General features: G+C 41.4%; 1 protein-coding gene across 1 annotated transcript in view; it reads left to right on the forward strand.

Annotated features, from left to right (window-relative positions):
• The window catches only part of LOC136875838 (uncharacterized), a 46648-nt gene that overhangs the window by 23671 nt on the left and 6338 nt on the right, over positions 1-16639 (forward strand). The window contains exons 3-4 of the mRNA XM_067149458.2: positions 9593-10201; positions 12255-12467. Coding sequence (XP_067005559.2) covers positions 9593-10201; positions 12255-12467 — 822 coding nt within the window. The remainder of the gene's footprint in view (positions 1-9592; positions 10202-12254; positions 12468-16639) is intronic.

A 16639-nucleotide genomic window follows, 5' to 3' on the forward strand; every position in this document is an offset into this window, starting at 1 on the left:
GGCCCCGTAGTTAACGCCCTAATGAATGTTGGCACCCAAAATTGATGCCGATATAGTTTTTACTTGTACCTGAATGTGTTGTCCAAGTTTCATCGCGATCGGCGAGTTTCCCATTGCCAATGTTCCCTTGTGAGTTGAAAAGCCTGACTCAATATACAGTAGACATCTATGGCTGCGTACGATGATGATGGTATGCAAGTGCATAGATATTATGTAAAACGGTGTTTTAAACAACAGTATGTTTCCACCACATATCACTAAAATTTGTCATAACTTGGAGAACTTTAAGAATCAAAAAGGCTGCGAATGAGCGAGAATTAAAACATCTGTGTTATATTATATTATATTATATTATATTATATTATATTATATTATATTATATTATATTATATTATATTATATTATATTATATTATATTATATTATATTATATTATATTATATTATATTATATTATATTATATTATATTATATTATATTATTGCAGTATCCTGCAATGAACCTCCATGCCGTGACACCTGACCGAGTGTGTTTCTGTTTTTGTTTCCTCATTTGTTTAATGTATTCAAGTTTCTTGCCAATCGAAGGCATTCAAAATAAGATAGACTCACAAGCAGTGCTACTGTACTGTCCTCAAATTGACGTGGAGTCAGTTGTATATGGTTTTTACTTGTTTACTGCGAAAAGAAAAGAGAAGGCGAGAGGGTGAGTGGACGCCGTGAATCACACACAAATGTATGTACCAGTTCTCGAATTAAATGGTACAGCTTCCGCCACTATGTGGCTTATTTTATACGTTCGACGTAAAGACATCACACTCACATGAGCCAAAACAGAAACATTCTTATCTCGGAAATTATTAGAATTACGAGGAAAATTCGTATAAACTTTTGTCTGGCTTAAATACACCAGCTTTGCTCCGCTGTTTAACAGGACTAACTGTTTAGGCAGAGTATTCACATTTAAAGGTCCCAGGCGTACGTTTTCCTCTGACAACTTCACGTTTCATTTCCCTGCAGGGTCCCCTTAGATATCATCGTTGCCGGGACTAAACCTATATACTGACCCGCAGCACATACATTATGAAGATCGAGAATGCCTTTACAATATTCATACAATAGGCACCTTAGACGACAGAACCTTACCGGCCAAAGTTCTAAGCTAAGGTTTTGTCCCAGCAACGACAATATACTGTAATAGTAAGCAGCCTATATGATATGATAACCAAAGGCTCCAGTTACATGCTTGCCAGCAAAATTTTTTTCTGTAAAACTATTAGAGATACGAAGAAAAATTTTTTTTCTGGGAAATCGAATTTTTTAAGGTACACGTGGTGCGCTCCATTGTTCAATACGACAAACCGTTTAAACAGCGTATTCAATTTTAAGGGGCCGTACGTTTTCCCCTGATTTTTTCACATTTTCTTTCACTGCAATAGTCCACTTAAAAGACAGCCTGATAGCAAGAAGCCTATGTGTTAACCAAAGCCATCAGCTAATAAGCTTATCAAATTTGAGATCCATCAGTCAAGTTAAGAATATTTTACGTGAAAAACACAGACAGGCAAACAGACAAACTTTGAGATGTATTATTGCTGCCATGTTTTCCTTAAATCACGGTACTCGTGAGAACCCTTTGATATTCCGCCATGATGCGTAGCCTGTGTTATCCGGTATGATGTTGTTTTTCAAATGGTGAAAGAAATTTCAGAATCGGTCCGGTAGTTCCTGAGATTACCCGTTACATATACACAAACTCCCAGTCTCTCTTTATATATTAGTGTAGATATAGACTAAACATGAATATTAAACATTACGTTAAATGTTGCAGGACTCCAAGAAAAGTTCGAATTATTCACTAAATGACTTATTTTCATGTATTTGTGGCATGTCACTCATACAATATAAATATTACACACTACAGAACACAAACAGGAATAAATTTAGCGTTGCTCCATTTAATATAATTACTGTTGTGCTTCTCTGTCAGATACGTGAGTCCCATTTAATCTGTTTATAAAACTTTTCACAGGTTATACCAACATTTCGTTTTAAATAGCATTGTCCTCATTGTTTGGTAATGAAAAACTGAGCCTTGTTTGAAGTTCAAAAGTTGTTTTTCAAAGCAGTTGCTTGTTCTCCAGAGGCATTCGTCACACAAAGACAAAAAAACAAAAAACAAAACACTCAGAGGTTTCACGTCAGTCTGTGGAATGCATCTGTTTCAAAATGACTGAACACTTGCACTGGTGCTTTGAGATCACTGTGTTCACCGACATACTTTTGTCAATGAGTTAATTTCGTCAGAAATCTATGGTAGACCTTAAGGCAAGTAACTCAATGTTGAAAACATCCTGGAGATATGAGCTGCAAATGTTAGGTAAATAAAATATAATAAAGTATGATAATATATTCTTTAATTATTCCTAAAAATTACAATCCTTTTCTAATCATCGTTACCCGTCGATTAGATCACGGCCGACTTTATGCGTCGCTGTAGCTAGCTCAAGGAACGCAGCGAGGGATCCAGTCGGCCGTGATTAGATTATCAGTTTGCCTTTCTCTACCGCTACGAGCGTTAATGTGAGTCAGTGGCAAGACTATTCATTGCGGTAACTCGGACAGTGTAACACAAACTAACTAATATTCAAAAGTAATTCGCCTTGAAATCCTCTTTTAATGACAACTACGAACAGAGATGAACAGAAAATTATTTCTAGACTGATGTTTTCACTGCCGGTAATTTTAGACACGGATCAAAGTTCTCTCCGAAACGTAAAGAGTATCACGTTGTTTTCCGACACGGAAAAAGCCCAAACGTCTACTACCATGTCTAGAAAATGATTTTATTTTACTCTATGACGCACTCAAAAGAGTAAGGAAAATGACAATTTACCGTACTGTAATTTTTCCGCACTGTTTTTCCGCTCTCATCACAGAATGAGCGTAAACTTAGCATCTGCAATGAGAACTTTAAATTGGAGAGTGTTTGGAGAAGTACACTGTATCTCTTCCACGGGCTCCATCCGGCAGCAGACTCAGACAGCTGTTATTCTTGATTCGACCATCAGGTTTGAAAGAGACGTATCCCAGGCCAACGAGTTGACCAGGAAAAGAAAAGCGATTATGAACCATGCATGTTATATCTGAGTGTGAGACATAATATTTTCCCAGAAAACTGATCCGCAATGGGTCTGCTATTCGAACCCGGAGGCAGTGTACGTAAGTAAGAGGGGAAGGGGTAACAGTGTATTCTGCCCAAAGGCAGGTCCGAAACTCCGCTGAGGTGTGCCTGAGCAGGAGTTTACGTAGGTAGGGTGCCAGTTCCTTTCCGCTCCTTCATTCCCTTACCCCCCTCCCCCAACAGCGCGTGGCAACCCATCCATATCTCGACCACGCCCAATGTTGCTTAACTTCGGAGATCTCACGGGATCCGGTCTAGCACACGACAATGAAAAAATTACAGAGGACGTTTTAAAAGATTCATTGTCTATTTTAAATCACCTATAATACTCCTGCATGATAATTATTTTGTGTTTTCTTTCTTTTAACTATCGGACCGATGACCTAGATGTTAGGCCCCTTTAAACAACAAGTATCGTTTTTCAGATTTTCGGTTATCAGCGACTAAATTGTGTTAATATTGGATCCCTGTGGTCATTACCGATTTTTGAACTGATGTCATTTGAAAATATATATTACATGGGAAAGAGGTGGGTAAAATTGATGACGATCTTGTTGAGTTATTAAAGAAAGAACGGAAGAAAGGAGAACAGGAAAAACTGAAGGATGAAATATCATAACATAATTGAGGAAAATAAATGTAGGCCTAAGGAATGTGAAACCAGAGGAGATTCATGTAGCAAGAAAGATCCAGCACTGCGATTTAGTTGTAGTCCAGGAGATAACTCAAAAATATAAGTCAAAGAAAGATTTGAAATGAAAACTCTTTCTTCAGCTGCTGGTCTTTCGTGACTTTGTGAAAAGAGTTTTCGATTCATTCATATATTGTTAACATTTGCAAGAACTTATCAGTATGCATTATTATAAGGGACGGTCAAAAAGTTCCCGATCAACGGCCGTTGCCAATCAGGCAAAGTCGCCGTGACATTGAGGCGCTCATCCCACCGCCGCACCAGTTGAAGATCCCGTGACCTGCTGCACGTCCTTGTCCGACGGGAAGCGTCCACCCTTCAATGCGTTTTTGAGGGGACCGAAGGCGTGATCATTGTATCGGGAGATCGATCGGGGCCTGCACGGAACTTGGTGCACCATTCCACAACGGTAGTTTTTGACAGACATAGTCTTCATTCTCCGATGGGTGTCCACCGGGTATCCCTGCTATCCTGCCTGGGCTCCTGCTGGCTACCTTCGAAAACATTCTCTCGCGCGCATGACCTTCAGTCATCATTGTGCACATTACAATGATTATATGTACAGAAAGTGTAGGGAAAGTCAACATGGAATCGTCACCTGGGTGTGTCTGAAGGAGAAGAACAAGTCATGTCATGTTTTTGGGAACATACAACTCTGCAATTTATAATCAGAGTATGAAACACCCCAACGTATATTAACACATTTAAAAACGGATACTTTTGCGTTCCTCACGCGAAAAAATAATAATATAATTACAAATTCAAAACCTAACTTAAAATGAAGCGAGAAAAACGATGACGCCGCTGGGTTTTCTGTAGGTCTATTGGTCATTTAATGAAAACTTCCAAACTGGAGTTTGTTTGTCCAACCCTTGTCCCATTTCTCTACGGGCTCGGGTATAAGCTGAGATGAATCTGTCGTGGCGGGGTTTTATGACCGGATGCCCTTCCTGAGGTGAACCTCATCAGAGGAGTTAATGAGATGAAATGAATGACGTGATATAGGATAGTAGGGAGCGGGTGAAACCCGATGCCGGCACATAGCCTACTCCTGCCGAATAGCACCAAGGGGTCTGCTCAAGGCTTAACGTCTTCATCCGACGGACGAATTACTATGAACAGCGTCATATGCCCTCATTCCATATGAGTACTGTGGGGAGGGTTGGAATTTAATCCAGGCTTTCTGCACTCAATCGAGTGATTAGAAGTTGTTTACTATCACCTCTCCTACCCTGATGATGAAAATTGTTTCCACCAACGGGACTCGAGCTGTCTATCCACGGTGTCAGACCTTAACGATGAAGACCACCAGGCGGGCAACCTCCATACTCAATTTGGTCGACAGTAAATTATATGTCTTAAAATGCTAATTTCCATCACATTTTATCCACAATGTCTATCTAGAATAAACGAGTAGGAGCCCAGGCAGGTTAGCGGGGATATCCCGAAATTTAGCTGCACCCTGTGCTGCAGTGACCGCAAATGTCCGGCAACCCATATAGCTACTGTCACCTTACGTGCTCTGCAGACCAGTTGCCTTGGCCTGCGAGATCACGAGACCTTTCGGCATTGAGCACGTAGAGGATGTTATGGAACGACAAATCCAGCGACATCCAATGCCAGTATTAACCTCGCCAAGTACAACAGGAGTGGAACTCCATCGCACAAAATGACACAATGCATGCACGTTGGCACATTTGTATTTAAAATCCTGCTGACTGCAGTGGTTATTAATGTATTGACATGTCACATGTCTTTTCGTGCGTAGTTGTACCTGTGACCTGGAAACTTGAATCAAATACATATATTACCTGGACGATTGCTTAGCCGAAATTGCATTCTTCTTGTTGTTGCTATCTCCTTCACTGTATATCTCCCGTATTTCCCAGACCTTTTAATGGAACCACATGTGTCAAATATACTAACCACCAACCATCATTTCCTCACAATCACTTCTACGATTTCTCTTATTGTTTCTTTTCATTTGCTTTACATCGCATCGACACAGATAGGTCTTATGGCGACAATGGGATAGGAAATGGTTAGGAATGAGAAGAAAGTGAGCATTAATTGAGGTATAGCCCCAGCTTTTACCTGGTATGAAAATGGGAAACCCCGGAAAAGTACCTTCAGGGCTGCCGACAGTGGGGTTCGAACACACTATCTCACTAATGCAAGCTCATGATTATTAGAAAAGAATTGTAATTTGTAGGAATAAATAAAGAATATATTCTCATACTTTATGATGGTTTATTTACCTAAAGTTCGTAGCTCATATCCCTAGAATGTTGTCAACATTGAGTTGTTTTCCTAAAGGGCAACTGTGAATTGTTTCTTGTTTTACTTTGTCTTACGGCCAATCCCCAGTTGGGGAAAGTGTAAATAAATAAATTAAATAAATAAATAAATAAATAAATACAAATCTTATTACTATGTTATTCTAAGAGACCATTATTATTGAACCTCACAGTGTACAAATGCATCTAATATACGTATAAACAGATCTATTATTCACACCCTGAAGTTCTACATAACAGTGGTAGCTCAGACACGACTGTTGATAACACTGTCTATACGTGCCTTTTGAGCAATAAGGTCCACCGGGGAATAATATTTTACGTTATAATTATATTGTATAAATAAACCTTTAATGAAGTATATTAACTGCGCCTCCCATGCACACAGGTATCTTTGTTTAATTCGCTTTACGTTACACCGACACACATAGGTCTTATGGCGACGATGATATAGGAAAGGCCTAGGAATGGGAAGAAAACGGCCGTGGTGTCAATTGAGGTACAACCCCAGCATTTGCCTGGTGTGACAATGGGAAACCACGGAAAACAAGTTTTAGAGCTGCCGACAGTGGGGTTCGAAGCCACTATCTCCCGAATACTGAATCTGGACAAACTTGAGCGACTGCAGCTATCGAGCTTGGTACAGATAGTTAAGAAAGAAATTCAATAAATTAAAATAACAGAAGTTAGTGAAATTTTCCCTGAAATTCTACTTGTTTGCTGAATAGTCTGCTAGACGCCATCGATTCGAAGAGCTCTGGGTTCGATTCCCGGGAGGGTCGAGGATTTTAACTATGTATAGCTAATTCCTCTTGTTTTGGTATTGGATGTTAGTGAATGCCTTAATACACATCTTTATTAACATACAACACATCACACCACAGAATGATCGGGCTTCATGGCTAACCGGTCTTCGGTCCAGGGGGTCCCGGGTTCCTTTCCCGGACGGGTCGAAAATTTTAACCCCCATCGATGGTTCGGGGGTTGTCTTCAGCATCAGGATTCCTCATAGATCTCGACAGACGCGCAGGTCGCCTACACGGCGTCAGTTCGAAAGAGCACACTGATAGATTATAATTCTGATTAGCACAGAAACACCCCCTTCACTTAGGATTGGTGTCAGGAAGGGCATCTGGCTGAAAAACTAGGTGAAATCCACATTAATAGAAATCCCAGATGATTGTGAAAAGTACTAGGAAGCAAAGAAAATGTGTAATTTCACCAAAAGCTCTATTGCTAGAACACGTAATGAAAGAGCTGTTATTTCTCTTGGCTCTCTCGTGTGGGCGGTTTCCTTGAAGTGGCCTCAAAGTTTCATTGTCTAGCGAAAGAGAAGTCCCTCTCTTGGTGAAGCATTACACAATAGTAAGATAAGTGCTAGTGGGGCCTGTTTTGTTTCCTCTGAACAAGACATACCGTGACAGTATCAGCGGAGAACAAAACAACTCCTCAGATAAACAATAGATTGAGTTGCGTCGAGTTTCTCCATAAATTGCGTCCCGATGGAAATAAGCTCCGTCATTGAGTGAGAATACAGGAGTCGAACAGTCGATGCATCATCGATTGAAAGCATGATATTTCTTCTACGTCTCCGTGAAAGCACTGGAGATATGTTCTCTTCACATAAAGGTCGGATAGGAAAGATTTAAATGCGTTGTCTGGTACAATTGGAAGCTATGCACCACATTTTACAGGCTTTTGCACTATTGTTGATGTTTCACTTATAAAGGTCATGCCCCACACAAAGTTTTCAAAATATTTCTTATATTCATATCTATTATTGAGAACAAGATGATTTTCTTAAGTAAAACCATTCTTGCTTCGTTGTTTATTCTACAAACTAATAACAATCCCTTAAAAACCCAGCCCCCTGAGGGTGGGGATAGTAGCTATCTTCTAGCTGTCGTAAGAGGCGACTAAATGAGGAACCATGGGATCGTCACTCAGTCGGACATTGCTTTCAACTTACAATAATAATGTTATCGGCTTTACGTCCCACTAACTACTTTTTCGATTTTCACAGACGCCGACGTGCCGGAATTTTGTCCATCAGGAGTTCTTTTACGCGCCAATAAATCTACCGACACGAGGCTGACGTATTTGAGCACCTTCAAATACCACCGGACTGAGCCCGGATCGAACCTGCCTAGTTCATGGCAGGTTGAGGCCAGCGCCTCAACCGTCTGAGCCACTCAGCCTGGCACTTTTACTTACTTGTGCCCGCCTGCTCGCTTTCATTTATCCGATCGGAAATCCCTTGGTCAACTTTTCTGACGCCGAATGTGTTAGGTGTATGAGGCCTAGTATTTTTTTTTCACGCCCTTCGTGGTCCTCGTCATTCTTTTGCCGACACCTTACTTTTTCGTAGTGTCGGACCTCTTCCATATTTCCCTATGATTAGTGGTAATAGAGGACGGTTGCCCAATTTTACTTCCCCTTAAAGATATCTTTATTGTGTTTTCTTTCTGTTTGGTAGTTGTTTCATTTTCCATGGGTTGCTGTGAACGGGTGTTCCAAGACCGTGGACTTCACACCTGTTACATTCTTGTTTCTTGTGTTCTATTACTACTACGCTTATATGTTTTTATTCTTTCCCAGAAGGAGCAAGTGGCCCTCCTAGACGGTGACGCAGATCTCTCAGACCGGAGAAGGTTGGAGGGTTGGCGGCCATGGCCTCTGCTAGGAACTGTCTCAGCAATCGCAGCAGAATGGAAAACTACGGGAAATAAAACATATTCAGGAGAACCGACGGTGGGGACTAGCCCTTTTCCGTGTCCCGAATGTAAAGGCGTAGAACCACATTAGAGCCGTGGCCACACCTCCTCTCCTCGGTTGGTCGGACCACGGACCAGCCGTCGCCACTTGTGGGCCGAGTCCGACTCTGCATCCGTGAACCATCCTTTGTTCTGTTTCTATTCGCAGTATATCTTGTTGCAGGTCCTACTGTGAGCGAGTGTTTCGTGACTGCAGACTTCGCACCTGTTACATTCTTGTTTCTTGTGTTCTGTTTCTATTCGCAGTATATCTTGTTGCAGGTCCTACTGTGGGCGAGTGTTTCGTGACTGCAGACTTCGCACCTGTTACATTCTTGTTTCTTATGTTCTGTTCTATTTGCAATGTTTTGTGTTGCAGGTCCTACTGTGGGCGAGTGTTTCGTGACTGCAGACTTCGCACCTGTTACATTCTTGTTTCTTATGTTCTGTTCTATTTGCAATGTTTTGTGTTGCAGGTCCTACTGTGAGCGAGTGTTTCGTGACTGCAGACTTCAGACCTGTTACGTTCTTGTTTCTTGTGTTCTGTTCTATTTGCAATGTTTTGTGTTGCAGGTCCTACTGTGAGCGAGTGTTTCGTGACTGCAGACTTCGCACCTGTTACATTCTTGTTTCTTGTGTTCTGTTCTATTTGCAATGTTTTGTGTTGCAGGTCCTACTGTGAGCGAGTGTTTCGTGACTGCAGACTTCAGACCTGTTACGTTCAGTCCCCAGCGTACCCCGGAGTGTACCCCCGCGGCCTGCACTGCCGGTACCACCTGAACACGCGGCTACCCTTCATCAAGCTGTACATCGAGAACGAGGAGTTCAACATTGACGGCCAGCGCTGTGAGAACATCATGACGTGCCCCATGCGGCCCATTTCGTCAGGAGCTCAACACTGTCCTTACGACTACATCAAGATCTACGACGGCAAGGACGAGGGTAGTCCAGTGATCGGGATCTTCTGCGGCATGGGCAAGTTCCCCTACTCCATCATCGGCACCAGCGAGGACCTGTTCGTGGAGTTCGTGAGCTCGCTAGCAGGTCCTCTCCTCAACACGGGCTTCCACTTCAACGTGGGCAACTGGCCGGGCCACGTGGAGACAGCAGGCAGCAGGAACGGCACCTGTGACTGGGTGCTGACGAGCGAAGATCTCGCCAGCTCTGGGGACTCCGAGGGGATCTTCCTGTCCGTGGCCCACTGGTATCCACCTCACACCTCCTGCACCTACCTCATGCAGGGCCAGAAGGACGAGGTGGTGCGACTATACTTCCCAAGGTTAGTATCAACTTGCGGCCATTGTCCGTGAAGAATCCCTCATTTAACCTATAAAAAATCTTTCTTCACCTGACTTCAAATATTTCTGGACTCGCTGAAGTCTTTCACCAATGCAGTTTCACATTTATTTTGACAAAACGCCAGGCCTTAGGCCTGGGTCAAATCTTCCACGCCTCAACATTTGCCTGGTGGGCTGTCGACAGTGAGGTTCGAACCCACCATCTCCAAATGCAAGCTAATAGCTACATGACGCAAACCGTGGGCCACTTGCTTGGTATTATTATTATTATTATTATTATTATTATTATTATTATTATTATTATTATTATTATTATTATTATTATTATTATTATCAAGCCTTACTAAGTCCAAAGCATTGACAATTGACCGAGGAGCGCAGATCCAGCTCACAGGTGGATTAAGGGAGCTGGCGTTTTTACACCATTTTGTCCACCTTCCATCAACTGTCTGTGGCACAGAAAGTTGTGAGGCTGAAATAAGACAGATCGCCTTAAGGTGAGTTGGTGTGAAGAAACTCCCCAGAATCTGGGTCAACAGAATAACAGCAAATAAGACAAGGTCCTCTTTGTTGAAGCTCTTGTTACCTGTGAAGCACAGAGACAAACAAACTATTGTTACGGTACAGATGTGGCGCTGCCACAAAATACTCTTTGTGTCCAAGCTGCCCATCTTCAAACAAGTTCGCAATTCCAGTCATTCTTTTCCCATGTCGGTCACGAAGTCCACCGGTTCTTTCGGCATATAACCAGAAGAGGTGGAGAAAACCTTGAAAAATATGAAAAATGCGTTAAGGGAGGATGAAGGATAGAATATTACGGGGATGGACAGCTGCAGATGGATTGAACAAAGTAAGAAGCTCACTTTAGCAAACCTTCAGAAGAGCTGAAAACCGTCCAGGATGGAGGACCGTGGTTAATGGTCTAACGTCGGTCAGAAATTAGCAGAGCGATTTATGCTGATGATGAAAAGTGCAGTAAATATTGTCCATTTAATCGTCTGCGGTCTCGAAGTCCTGCAGTATAACAAAGGAATGGCAGGGAAGGCAAGAGTCAACAATTCCACGCATTGGTTTGTCGCTGACAACTCTATTTGACTTTCCTCGGAAAACCTTCCATATTCACAACAGGATACGATCAGCCGTGGTAGCTGCTCAGTTCCATTATAAATGGGAAAAAATTCTTACTCCTTGAAGTGCGTCTAAGCAGACCATCCAGCATATTATCACCGAGTGTCCATAAAGACAGTACAATGGCAATACCACTAATTTTTCTCATGTGTTACCAGAGACAATTAGTTACATGAACAATCTAGTTTTTCCGTTTTGCTAAATCAGTGAACATGTTTGTGTATATTGTATCTGTAAATCCATACGCTAAATGAATTAATAAATAAAATTTTAGGGTATGGTGATAAGCAAGATAACTTGTATCGGATTTGCAGATAACGTGACAGTAGTTCGTCTCTTCAAAAGATCATACTGGAGCTTGAAGAAATGTCAAACCCTTATCCCATTTCTAACGAGCGAGTTGACCATGCGGTTAGGGGCCCAAAGCTGTGAGCTTACGTCCGGGAGATACAGTAGTCGGTTCGAACCCCACTGTTGGCAGCCTTAAAGATAGTTTTCCGTGATTTCGCATTTTCGCACCAGGCAAATGCTGGGGCTGTACCTTAATTAAGACCACGACTACTTCCTTTTCCACTGCTAGGCCTTTCATATGCTATCGTTGCGATAAGACCTATCTGTGTCGGTGCGACGTAAAGCCACTAGCAAAGAAACTACTCTTGGCGGTATACGCGTTCTCCCCAAACACTAGCCATATATCTGCTGTCGAGGAACTCAAAGTAAGTGTGAGTGCAGTGGCAACACCACTAATTTCCAGAGACGTCTTGTTTTCGTAAATCAATGAACATGTTCGAATGTATTGTATCTGTGAAGCCACACGCTAAATAAATTGTAAATAAATCAATATACTCAATTACAAATAGCATTCAATTCTAATAATCTAGACCAATATTCTTACGGTTGTTACAGTTTCCGCATCAACCGTATCGAGTCTCCCATCCTGCTGTTCGATGGTGACTGTGGGGAGTCCCTGACGCTGTACGACGCCTCTTGGCCCGACGACTCCCGGATCATCAAGACGTTCTGCGACACCTTCTCCCGGGCTATGGAGAAACACGACTTCGTTTCCACGGGGAACGCCCTCTTTGTGCGCTTCGAGAGCAAGACGGGAAGTTACTCAGGGTAAGTATTCATCCATAACTGAACTGAAAATATAACTACTCGTAGTTTCTCTTCTTGATAACCGATCTTCATTTTCCTCGTGAGTCATGCACCTCTGAAGGATTATAGAGCGTGTACAGTGTACTGGTAGTGCCTAGTACCTGTAGTGTATGCAAAAGAGATGATAAGTACACAAATAAAGTGGCTGACTGGACACCGTTAAGTAATTTTTGTTCTGGTATTCCGAAGGGACAGGTGTCTAGTAGATATTATTTGACAGTTCGTAGGCCTCCTCCTCCTCACTGGCTTCCCTTCCCACTTTGGAGTCGAATCGAAACAGGGAAAGGCATCCGTTTGTAAAACTGCATGTCTCCAAACTGCGAAGAGCATCCGGCCATAAAATTACACGAATATGTTTGACACTTTTACAGTCCGATACCCTTCCTTGTTTCGATTCCTGCAGTTTTACAGTCGGATGCCCTTCCTTGTTTTTATTAGACTCCAAAGTGGGAATGACAGTCAGTGAGGTGGAGAAGACCACCGAACTGTCAAATAATACCTATTGCGTCTGGTTGGCCTTTTTTGTTTACTGCGCGCTTAACATCACTTTGATGAGTGCGTAGCTGAGACGGCATAGGTCCACCCGCTTCACCCGGAATAATGTGGGTTCAATTCCTCGATAAATAAAAAATTAGAAATAGAATTTCCACTTCGAGTTCATTTAGCCTCCAGTGGGAATGAGTAGGCCTACAAGATTAATTCTTGCGGACAAAGTTGGAATTGCCAATGGATATAGTAATTAATGTTTGCATTCCTTGAAAATAAACAGAGGAGTACCATCTTGTCCTGACGATTTCGTTGGTTTGAGTTCCGTTATTGCTTTCTCTATCTCATAGATAGTTATTCTACCCAACAGAAGCAAATCCAACTGTGCGATTGAGTTACCATTTGAATAGAACTGATTGTATGATGCAGTATTTTCTTAGTACACTTTAGAAAAATATTCTGCATAATAGTTCCCAATACTTTCATTACTATTGAATACTTTACCATCTAATTTCATCACTTTACTTTTATTCCAGTTTTTCTTTTGTTTTTTAATAAAATTCCAGAATAAATGTATGTTCATTGGTATTTTTTACTCAATACTTTTAATGTATTGTTTGAACGCAATATTCATTTCCTTCTTAATATTTGCTCTTAATTCTTTATACGTAACCAAATAAAAATTATTTTTTCCTTTTATTTTTCCTATTTTTTCTTTAAGCTTCAGTTTACGTATCAAATCCTTAGTGAACCAGACTGAATACCTCCGTTTATAGTGCTTAGTTTTTGGAACGCATTTACTAAAACTTGAATACAACTTATCGTAAAATACATCTACAGCTAAATTTACATCATCACGACTCAGAATATCATTCCATTTTTCTTCCCTAAGCAGGACATAAAGGTGTAAAAAATCTGTTCGTTTAAAGTTAAATCTATTTTCATATTCGTGAATTTTACTTGTTTTAGTTTCTGTATAGTTGATAGAGACTAACAAAGGAGGATGGTGTTGATCGATGGGAATAAGTATCTCTGGTTCTTCGCTCAGATCAGTTGTGTCCATATTTGAAAGCACAAGGTCAAGGGTTATTCCATTTTTATTCAGTACATAATTAATTGATTTTAAATTAAACACGTGTAAATACTTTAGGACTTCTTTATCCTTCTTGCTACCTTGGCTCATATCATTTCTGCCTGTTATGTCAGGTAAATTAAAATCACCCATTATAATAATCATCATCATCATCTGTTTACCCTCCAGGTTCGGTTTTTCCCTCGGACTTAGCGAGGGATCCCACCTCTACCGCCTCAAGGGCAGTGTCCTGGAGCTTCAGACTCTTGGTCGGGGATACAACTGGGGAGTATGACCAGTACCTCGCCCAGGCGGCCTCACCTGCTATGCTGAACAGGGGCCTTGTGGAGGGATGGGAAGATTGGAAGGGATAGGCAAGGAAGAGGGAAGGAAGCGGCCGTGGCCTTAAGTTAGGTACCATCCCGGCATTCGCCTGGAGGAGAAGTGGGAAACCACGGAAAACCACTTCGAGGATGGCTGAGGTGGGAATCGAACCCACCTCTACTCAGTTGACCTCCCGAGGCTGAGTGGACCCCGTTCCAGCCCTCGTACCACTTTTCAAATTTCGTGGCAGAGCCGGGAATCGAACCCGGACCTCCGGGGGTGGCAGCTAATCACGCTAACCACTACACCACAGAGGCGGACCATTATAATAATATTCGATGTAAATATACTGTACCAGGAAGGCCTAGGTCCTGGCACATATAAATTTAAAACTTTATTTCCAGCATACAATTCCATTCCGATACGTGAACAGTGGTGTGAAAGAATGTTCTAGTACCTACCACACTTCACGAGCAAGTCAAGCAAGGTCAAGTGACGTCACCACCGCTTACTGCTTACTTCCCCTACAGATATTTCTAGACGTTTTTCATTAACTTTTTAACGCCTGGACCGATTAAAATGAGACCAACACTAAACTATAGCTAACATTATAGAAGTAATGCCCTGTAAATTTCAAGTCAATCCATCCAGTAGTTTTCGAAATATAACGATTTAAAGTTAGGGAAGGATGAACACCCCTCCGTCAGCTGATTCATAGCGCCGCCCACCTGGCGTGTATATATATGCCACTGGGCCAAGGCCAGAGAGAGAGCAGTCTGACTTGTGTGGCGAGTACAGTCTGTCAGTGCAGTCTCGTCAGTGAAGAAAGTATGCTCCGTCGCGATTCGCGAGGACGTGGTTATGGCCATGATCGAACGCCGTTGAACTAGTTCCGTACGTGAAGTTCCAATACGCCGTGATGACGGTAAAATTCTAGACGTTTCCGTAATATAAGATTTGTGAAATTATTGACTGAATAAGACCATAATTCGGAGTGAGAATTCAAGTTACTGATATTTTACGGACTGGTACACTTTACTAATTTCGTGTAATTGTGGACTATGACGATATCTTAAATTGTCGTGTGTGGCAAAACGGAAATCATAATTTACGACAATTTTAACTGAGACCTCTGGCATTCTGATAATAAATATCACAGAGTGAAGTTAACATTTAAGCTTATTTAAATCACTTTCGCCTTGAATTCTAATTATTTGTGAGCCATTTTCTTCCCTCATAAAAAATTATCCGTTTCTGATCCAGAGGTATTTCACATTTTTGGAAATCTTGACTTCCCTAGCTTTTGAAAACAGTTTCCTAAGAGTAGGACAAAGACTCTCGTTTAAATAGATAGGATTACTGAATGTGTATCCAATATCCAGTGCAGAGAAGTTCATTTTTATTCTCCTTTGACTGAGAAGTTCTTCCTTGAAATACCTACGGCAATATCGAACAGTTATGGTGGGGGAGTTCGGACTGTTATTGTTAGGGAGCCTATGGCAAGCATCAATGTCAGTTTCTTCAATACTGACATTGAGTGCTCTACTAACAGCCACCACTTTTTCACTCACATTTTCGTTCTATTGGTGAGGAACTCCATGGATTTCTAAGGTGTTCACCCTGGAATATTGTTTACAGTCAGTAATCCTGTCGCTTAAATTTTCAATCTTTTTTTCAACTCATTATTTTCAATTTTCAGGGAATCGATCATGAGTAGAAACGAGTCAAATTTTCTCCCATGCTCAGCAATCATAGCAGAGTTACTGTCTAGCTTTTCATGATACAGTTCTAAAGATTTACCCATTTCCCTTTCCTGAATTTTCTGCGTGTCCTTGATTTGTTGAATTTATTTCCTTAAATCCACCATTTCATTTCTAACATCGTTCAGAATTGTTAACACTTCCTTCAAAGTCTCTGTGTCTTCATTTTTGGTTTTCTCATCTCTACTAGAAAAACATTCTGGACACTTCCACTGGCCACCGACTGCTCTAAAGTGCTCAATTTCCCCTTTCTTCAACCTTACACATTTAGAATACGATGTTCTCTTGCATTCAGAACACTGTAATTTATCAGATTTATCTGATTTGTTTGCGAGTTTCAAATTACACACACAGCAATCGCTCATTGTAATTTAGATTTATGGGATACTCCTAAGTAATTCCTAACGTGCATTCTTATTATTTAACTGAAATGTTTATTGAAAAACAGAGCTGTAACGGCAAGAAATACGCCACATGCGATGTAGAGTAAA

Source organism: Anabrus simplex, chromosome 6 (genome assembly GCF_040414725.1).
Source record: "Anabrus simplex isolate iqAnaSimp1 chromosome 6, ASM4041472v1, whole genome shotgun sequence".
Lineage (NCBI taxonomy): Eukaryota > Metazoa > Arthropoda > Insecta > Orthoptera > Tettigoniidae > Anabrus > Anabrus simplex.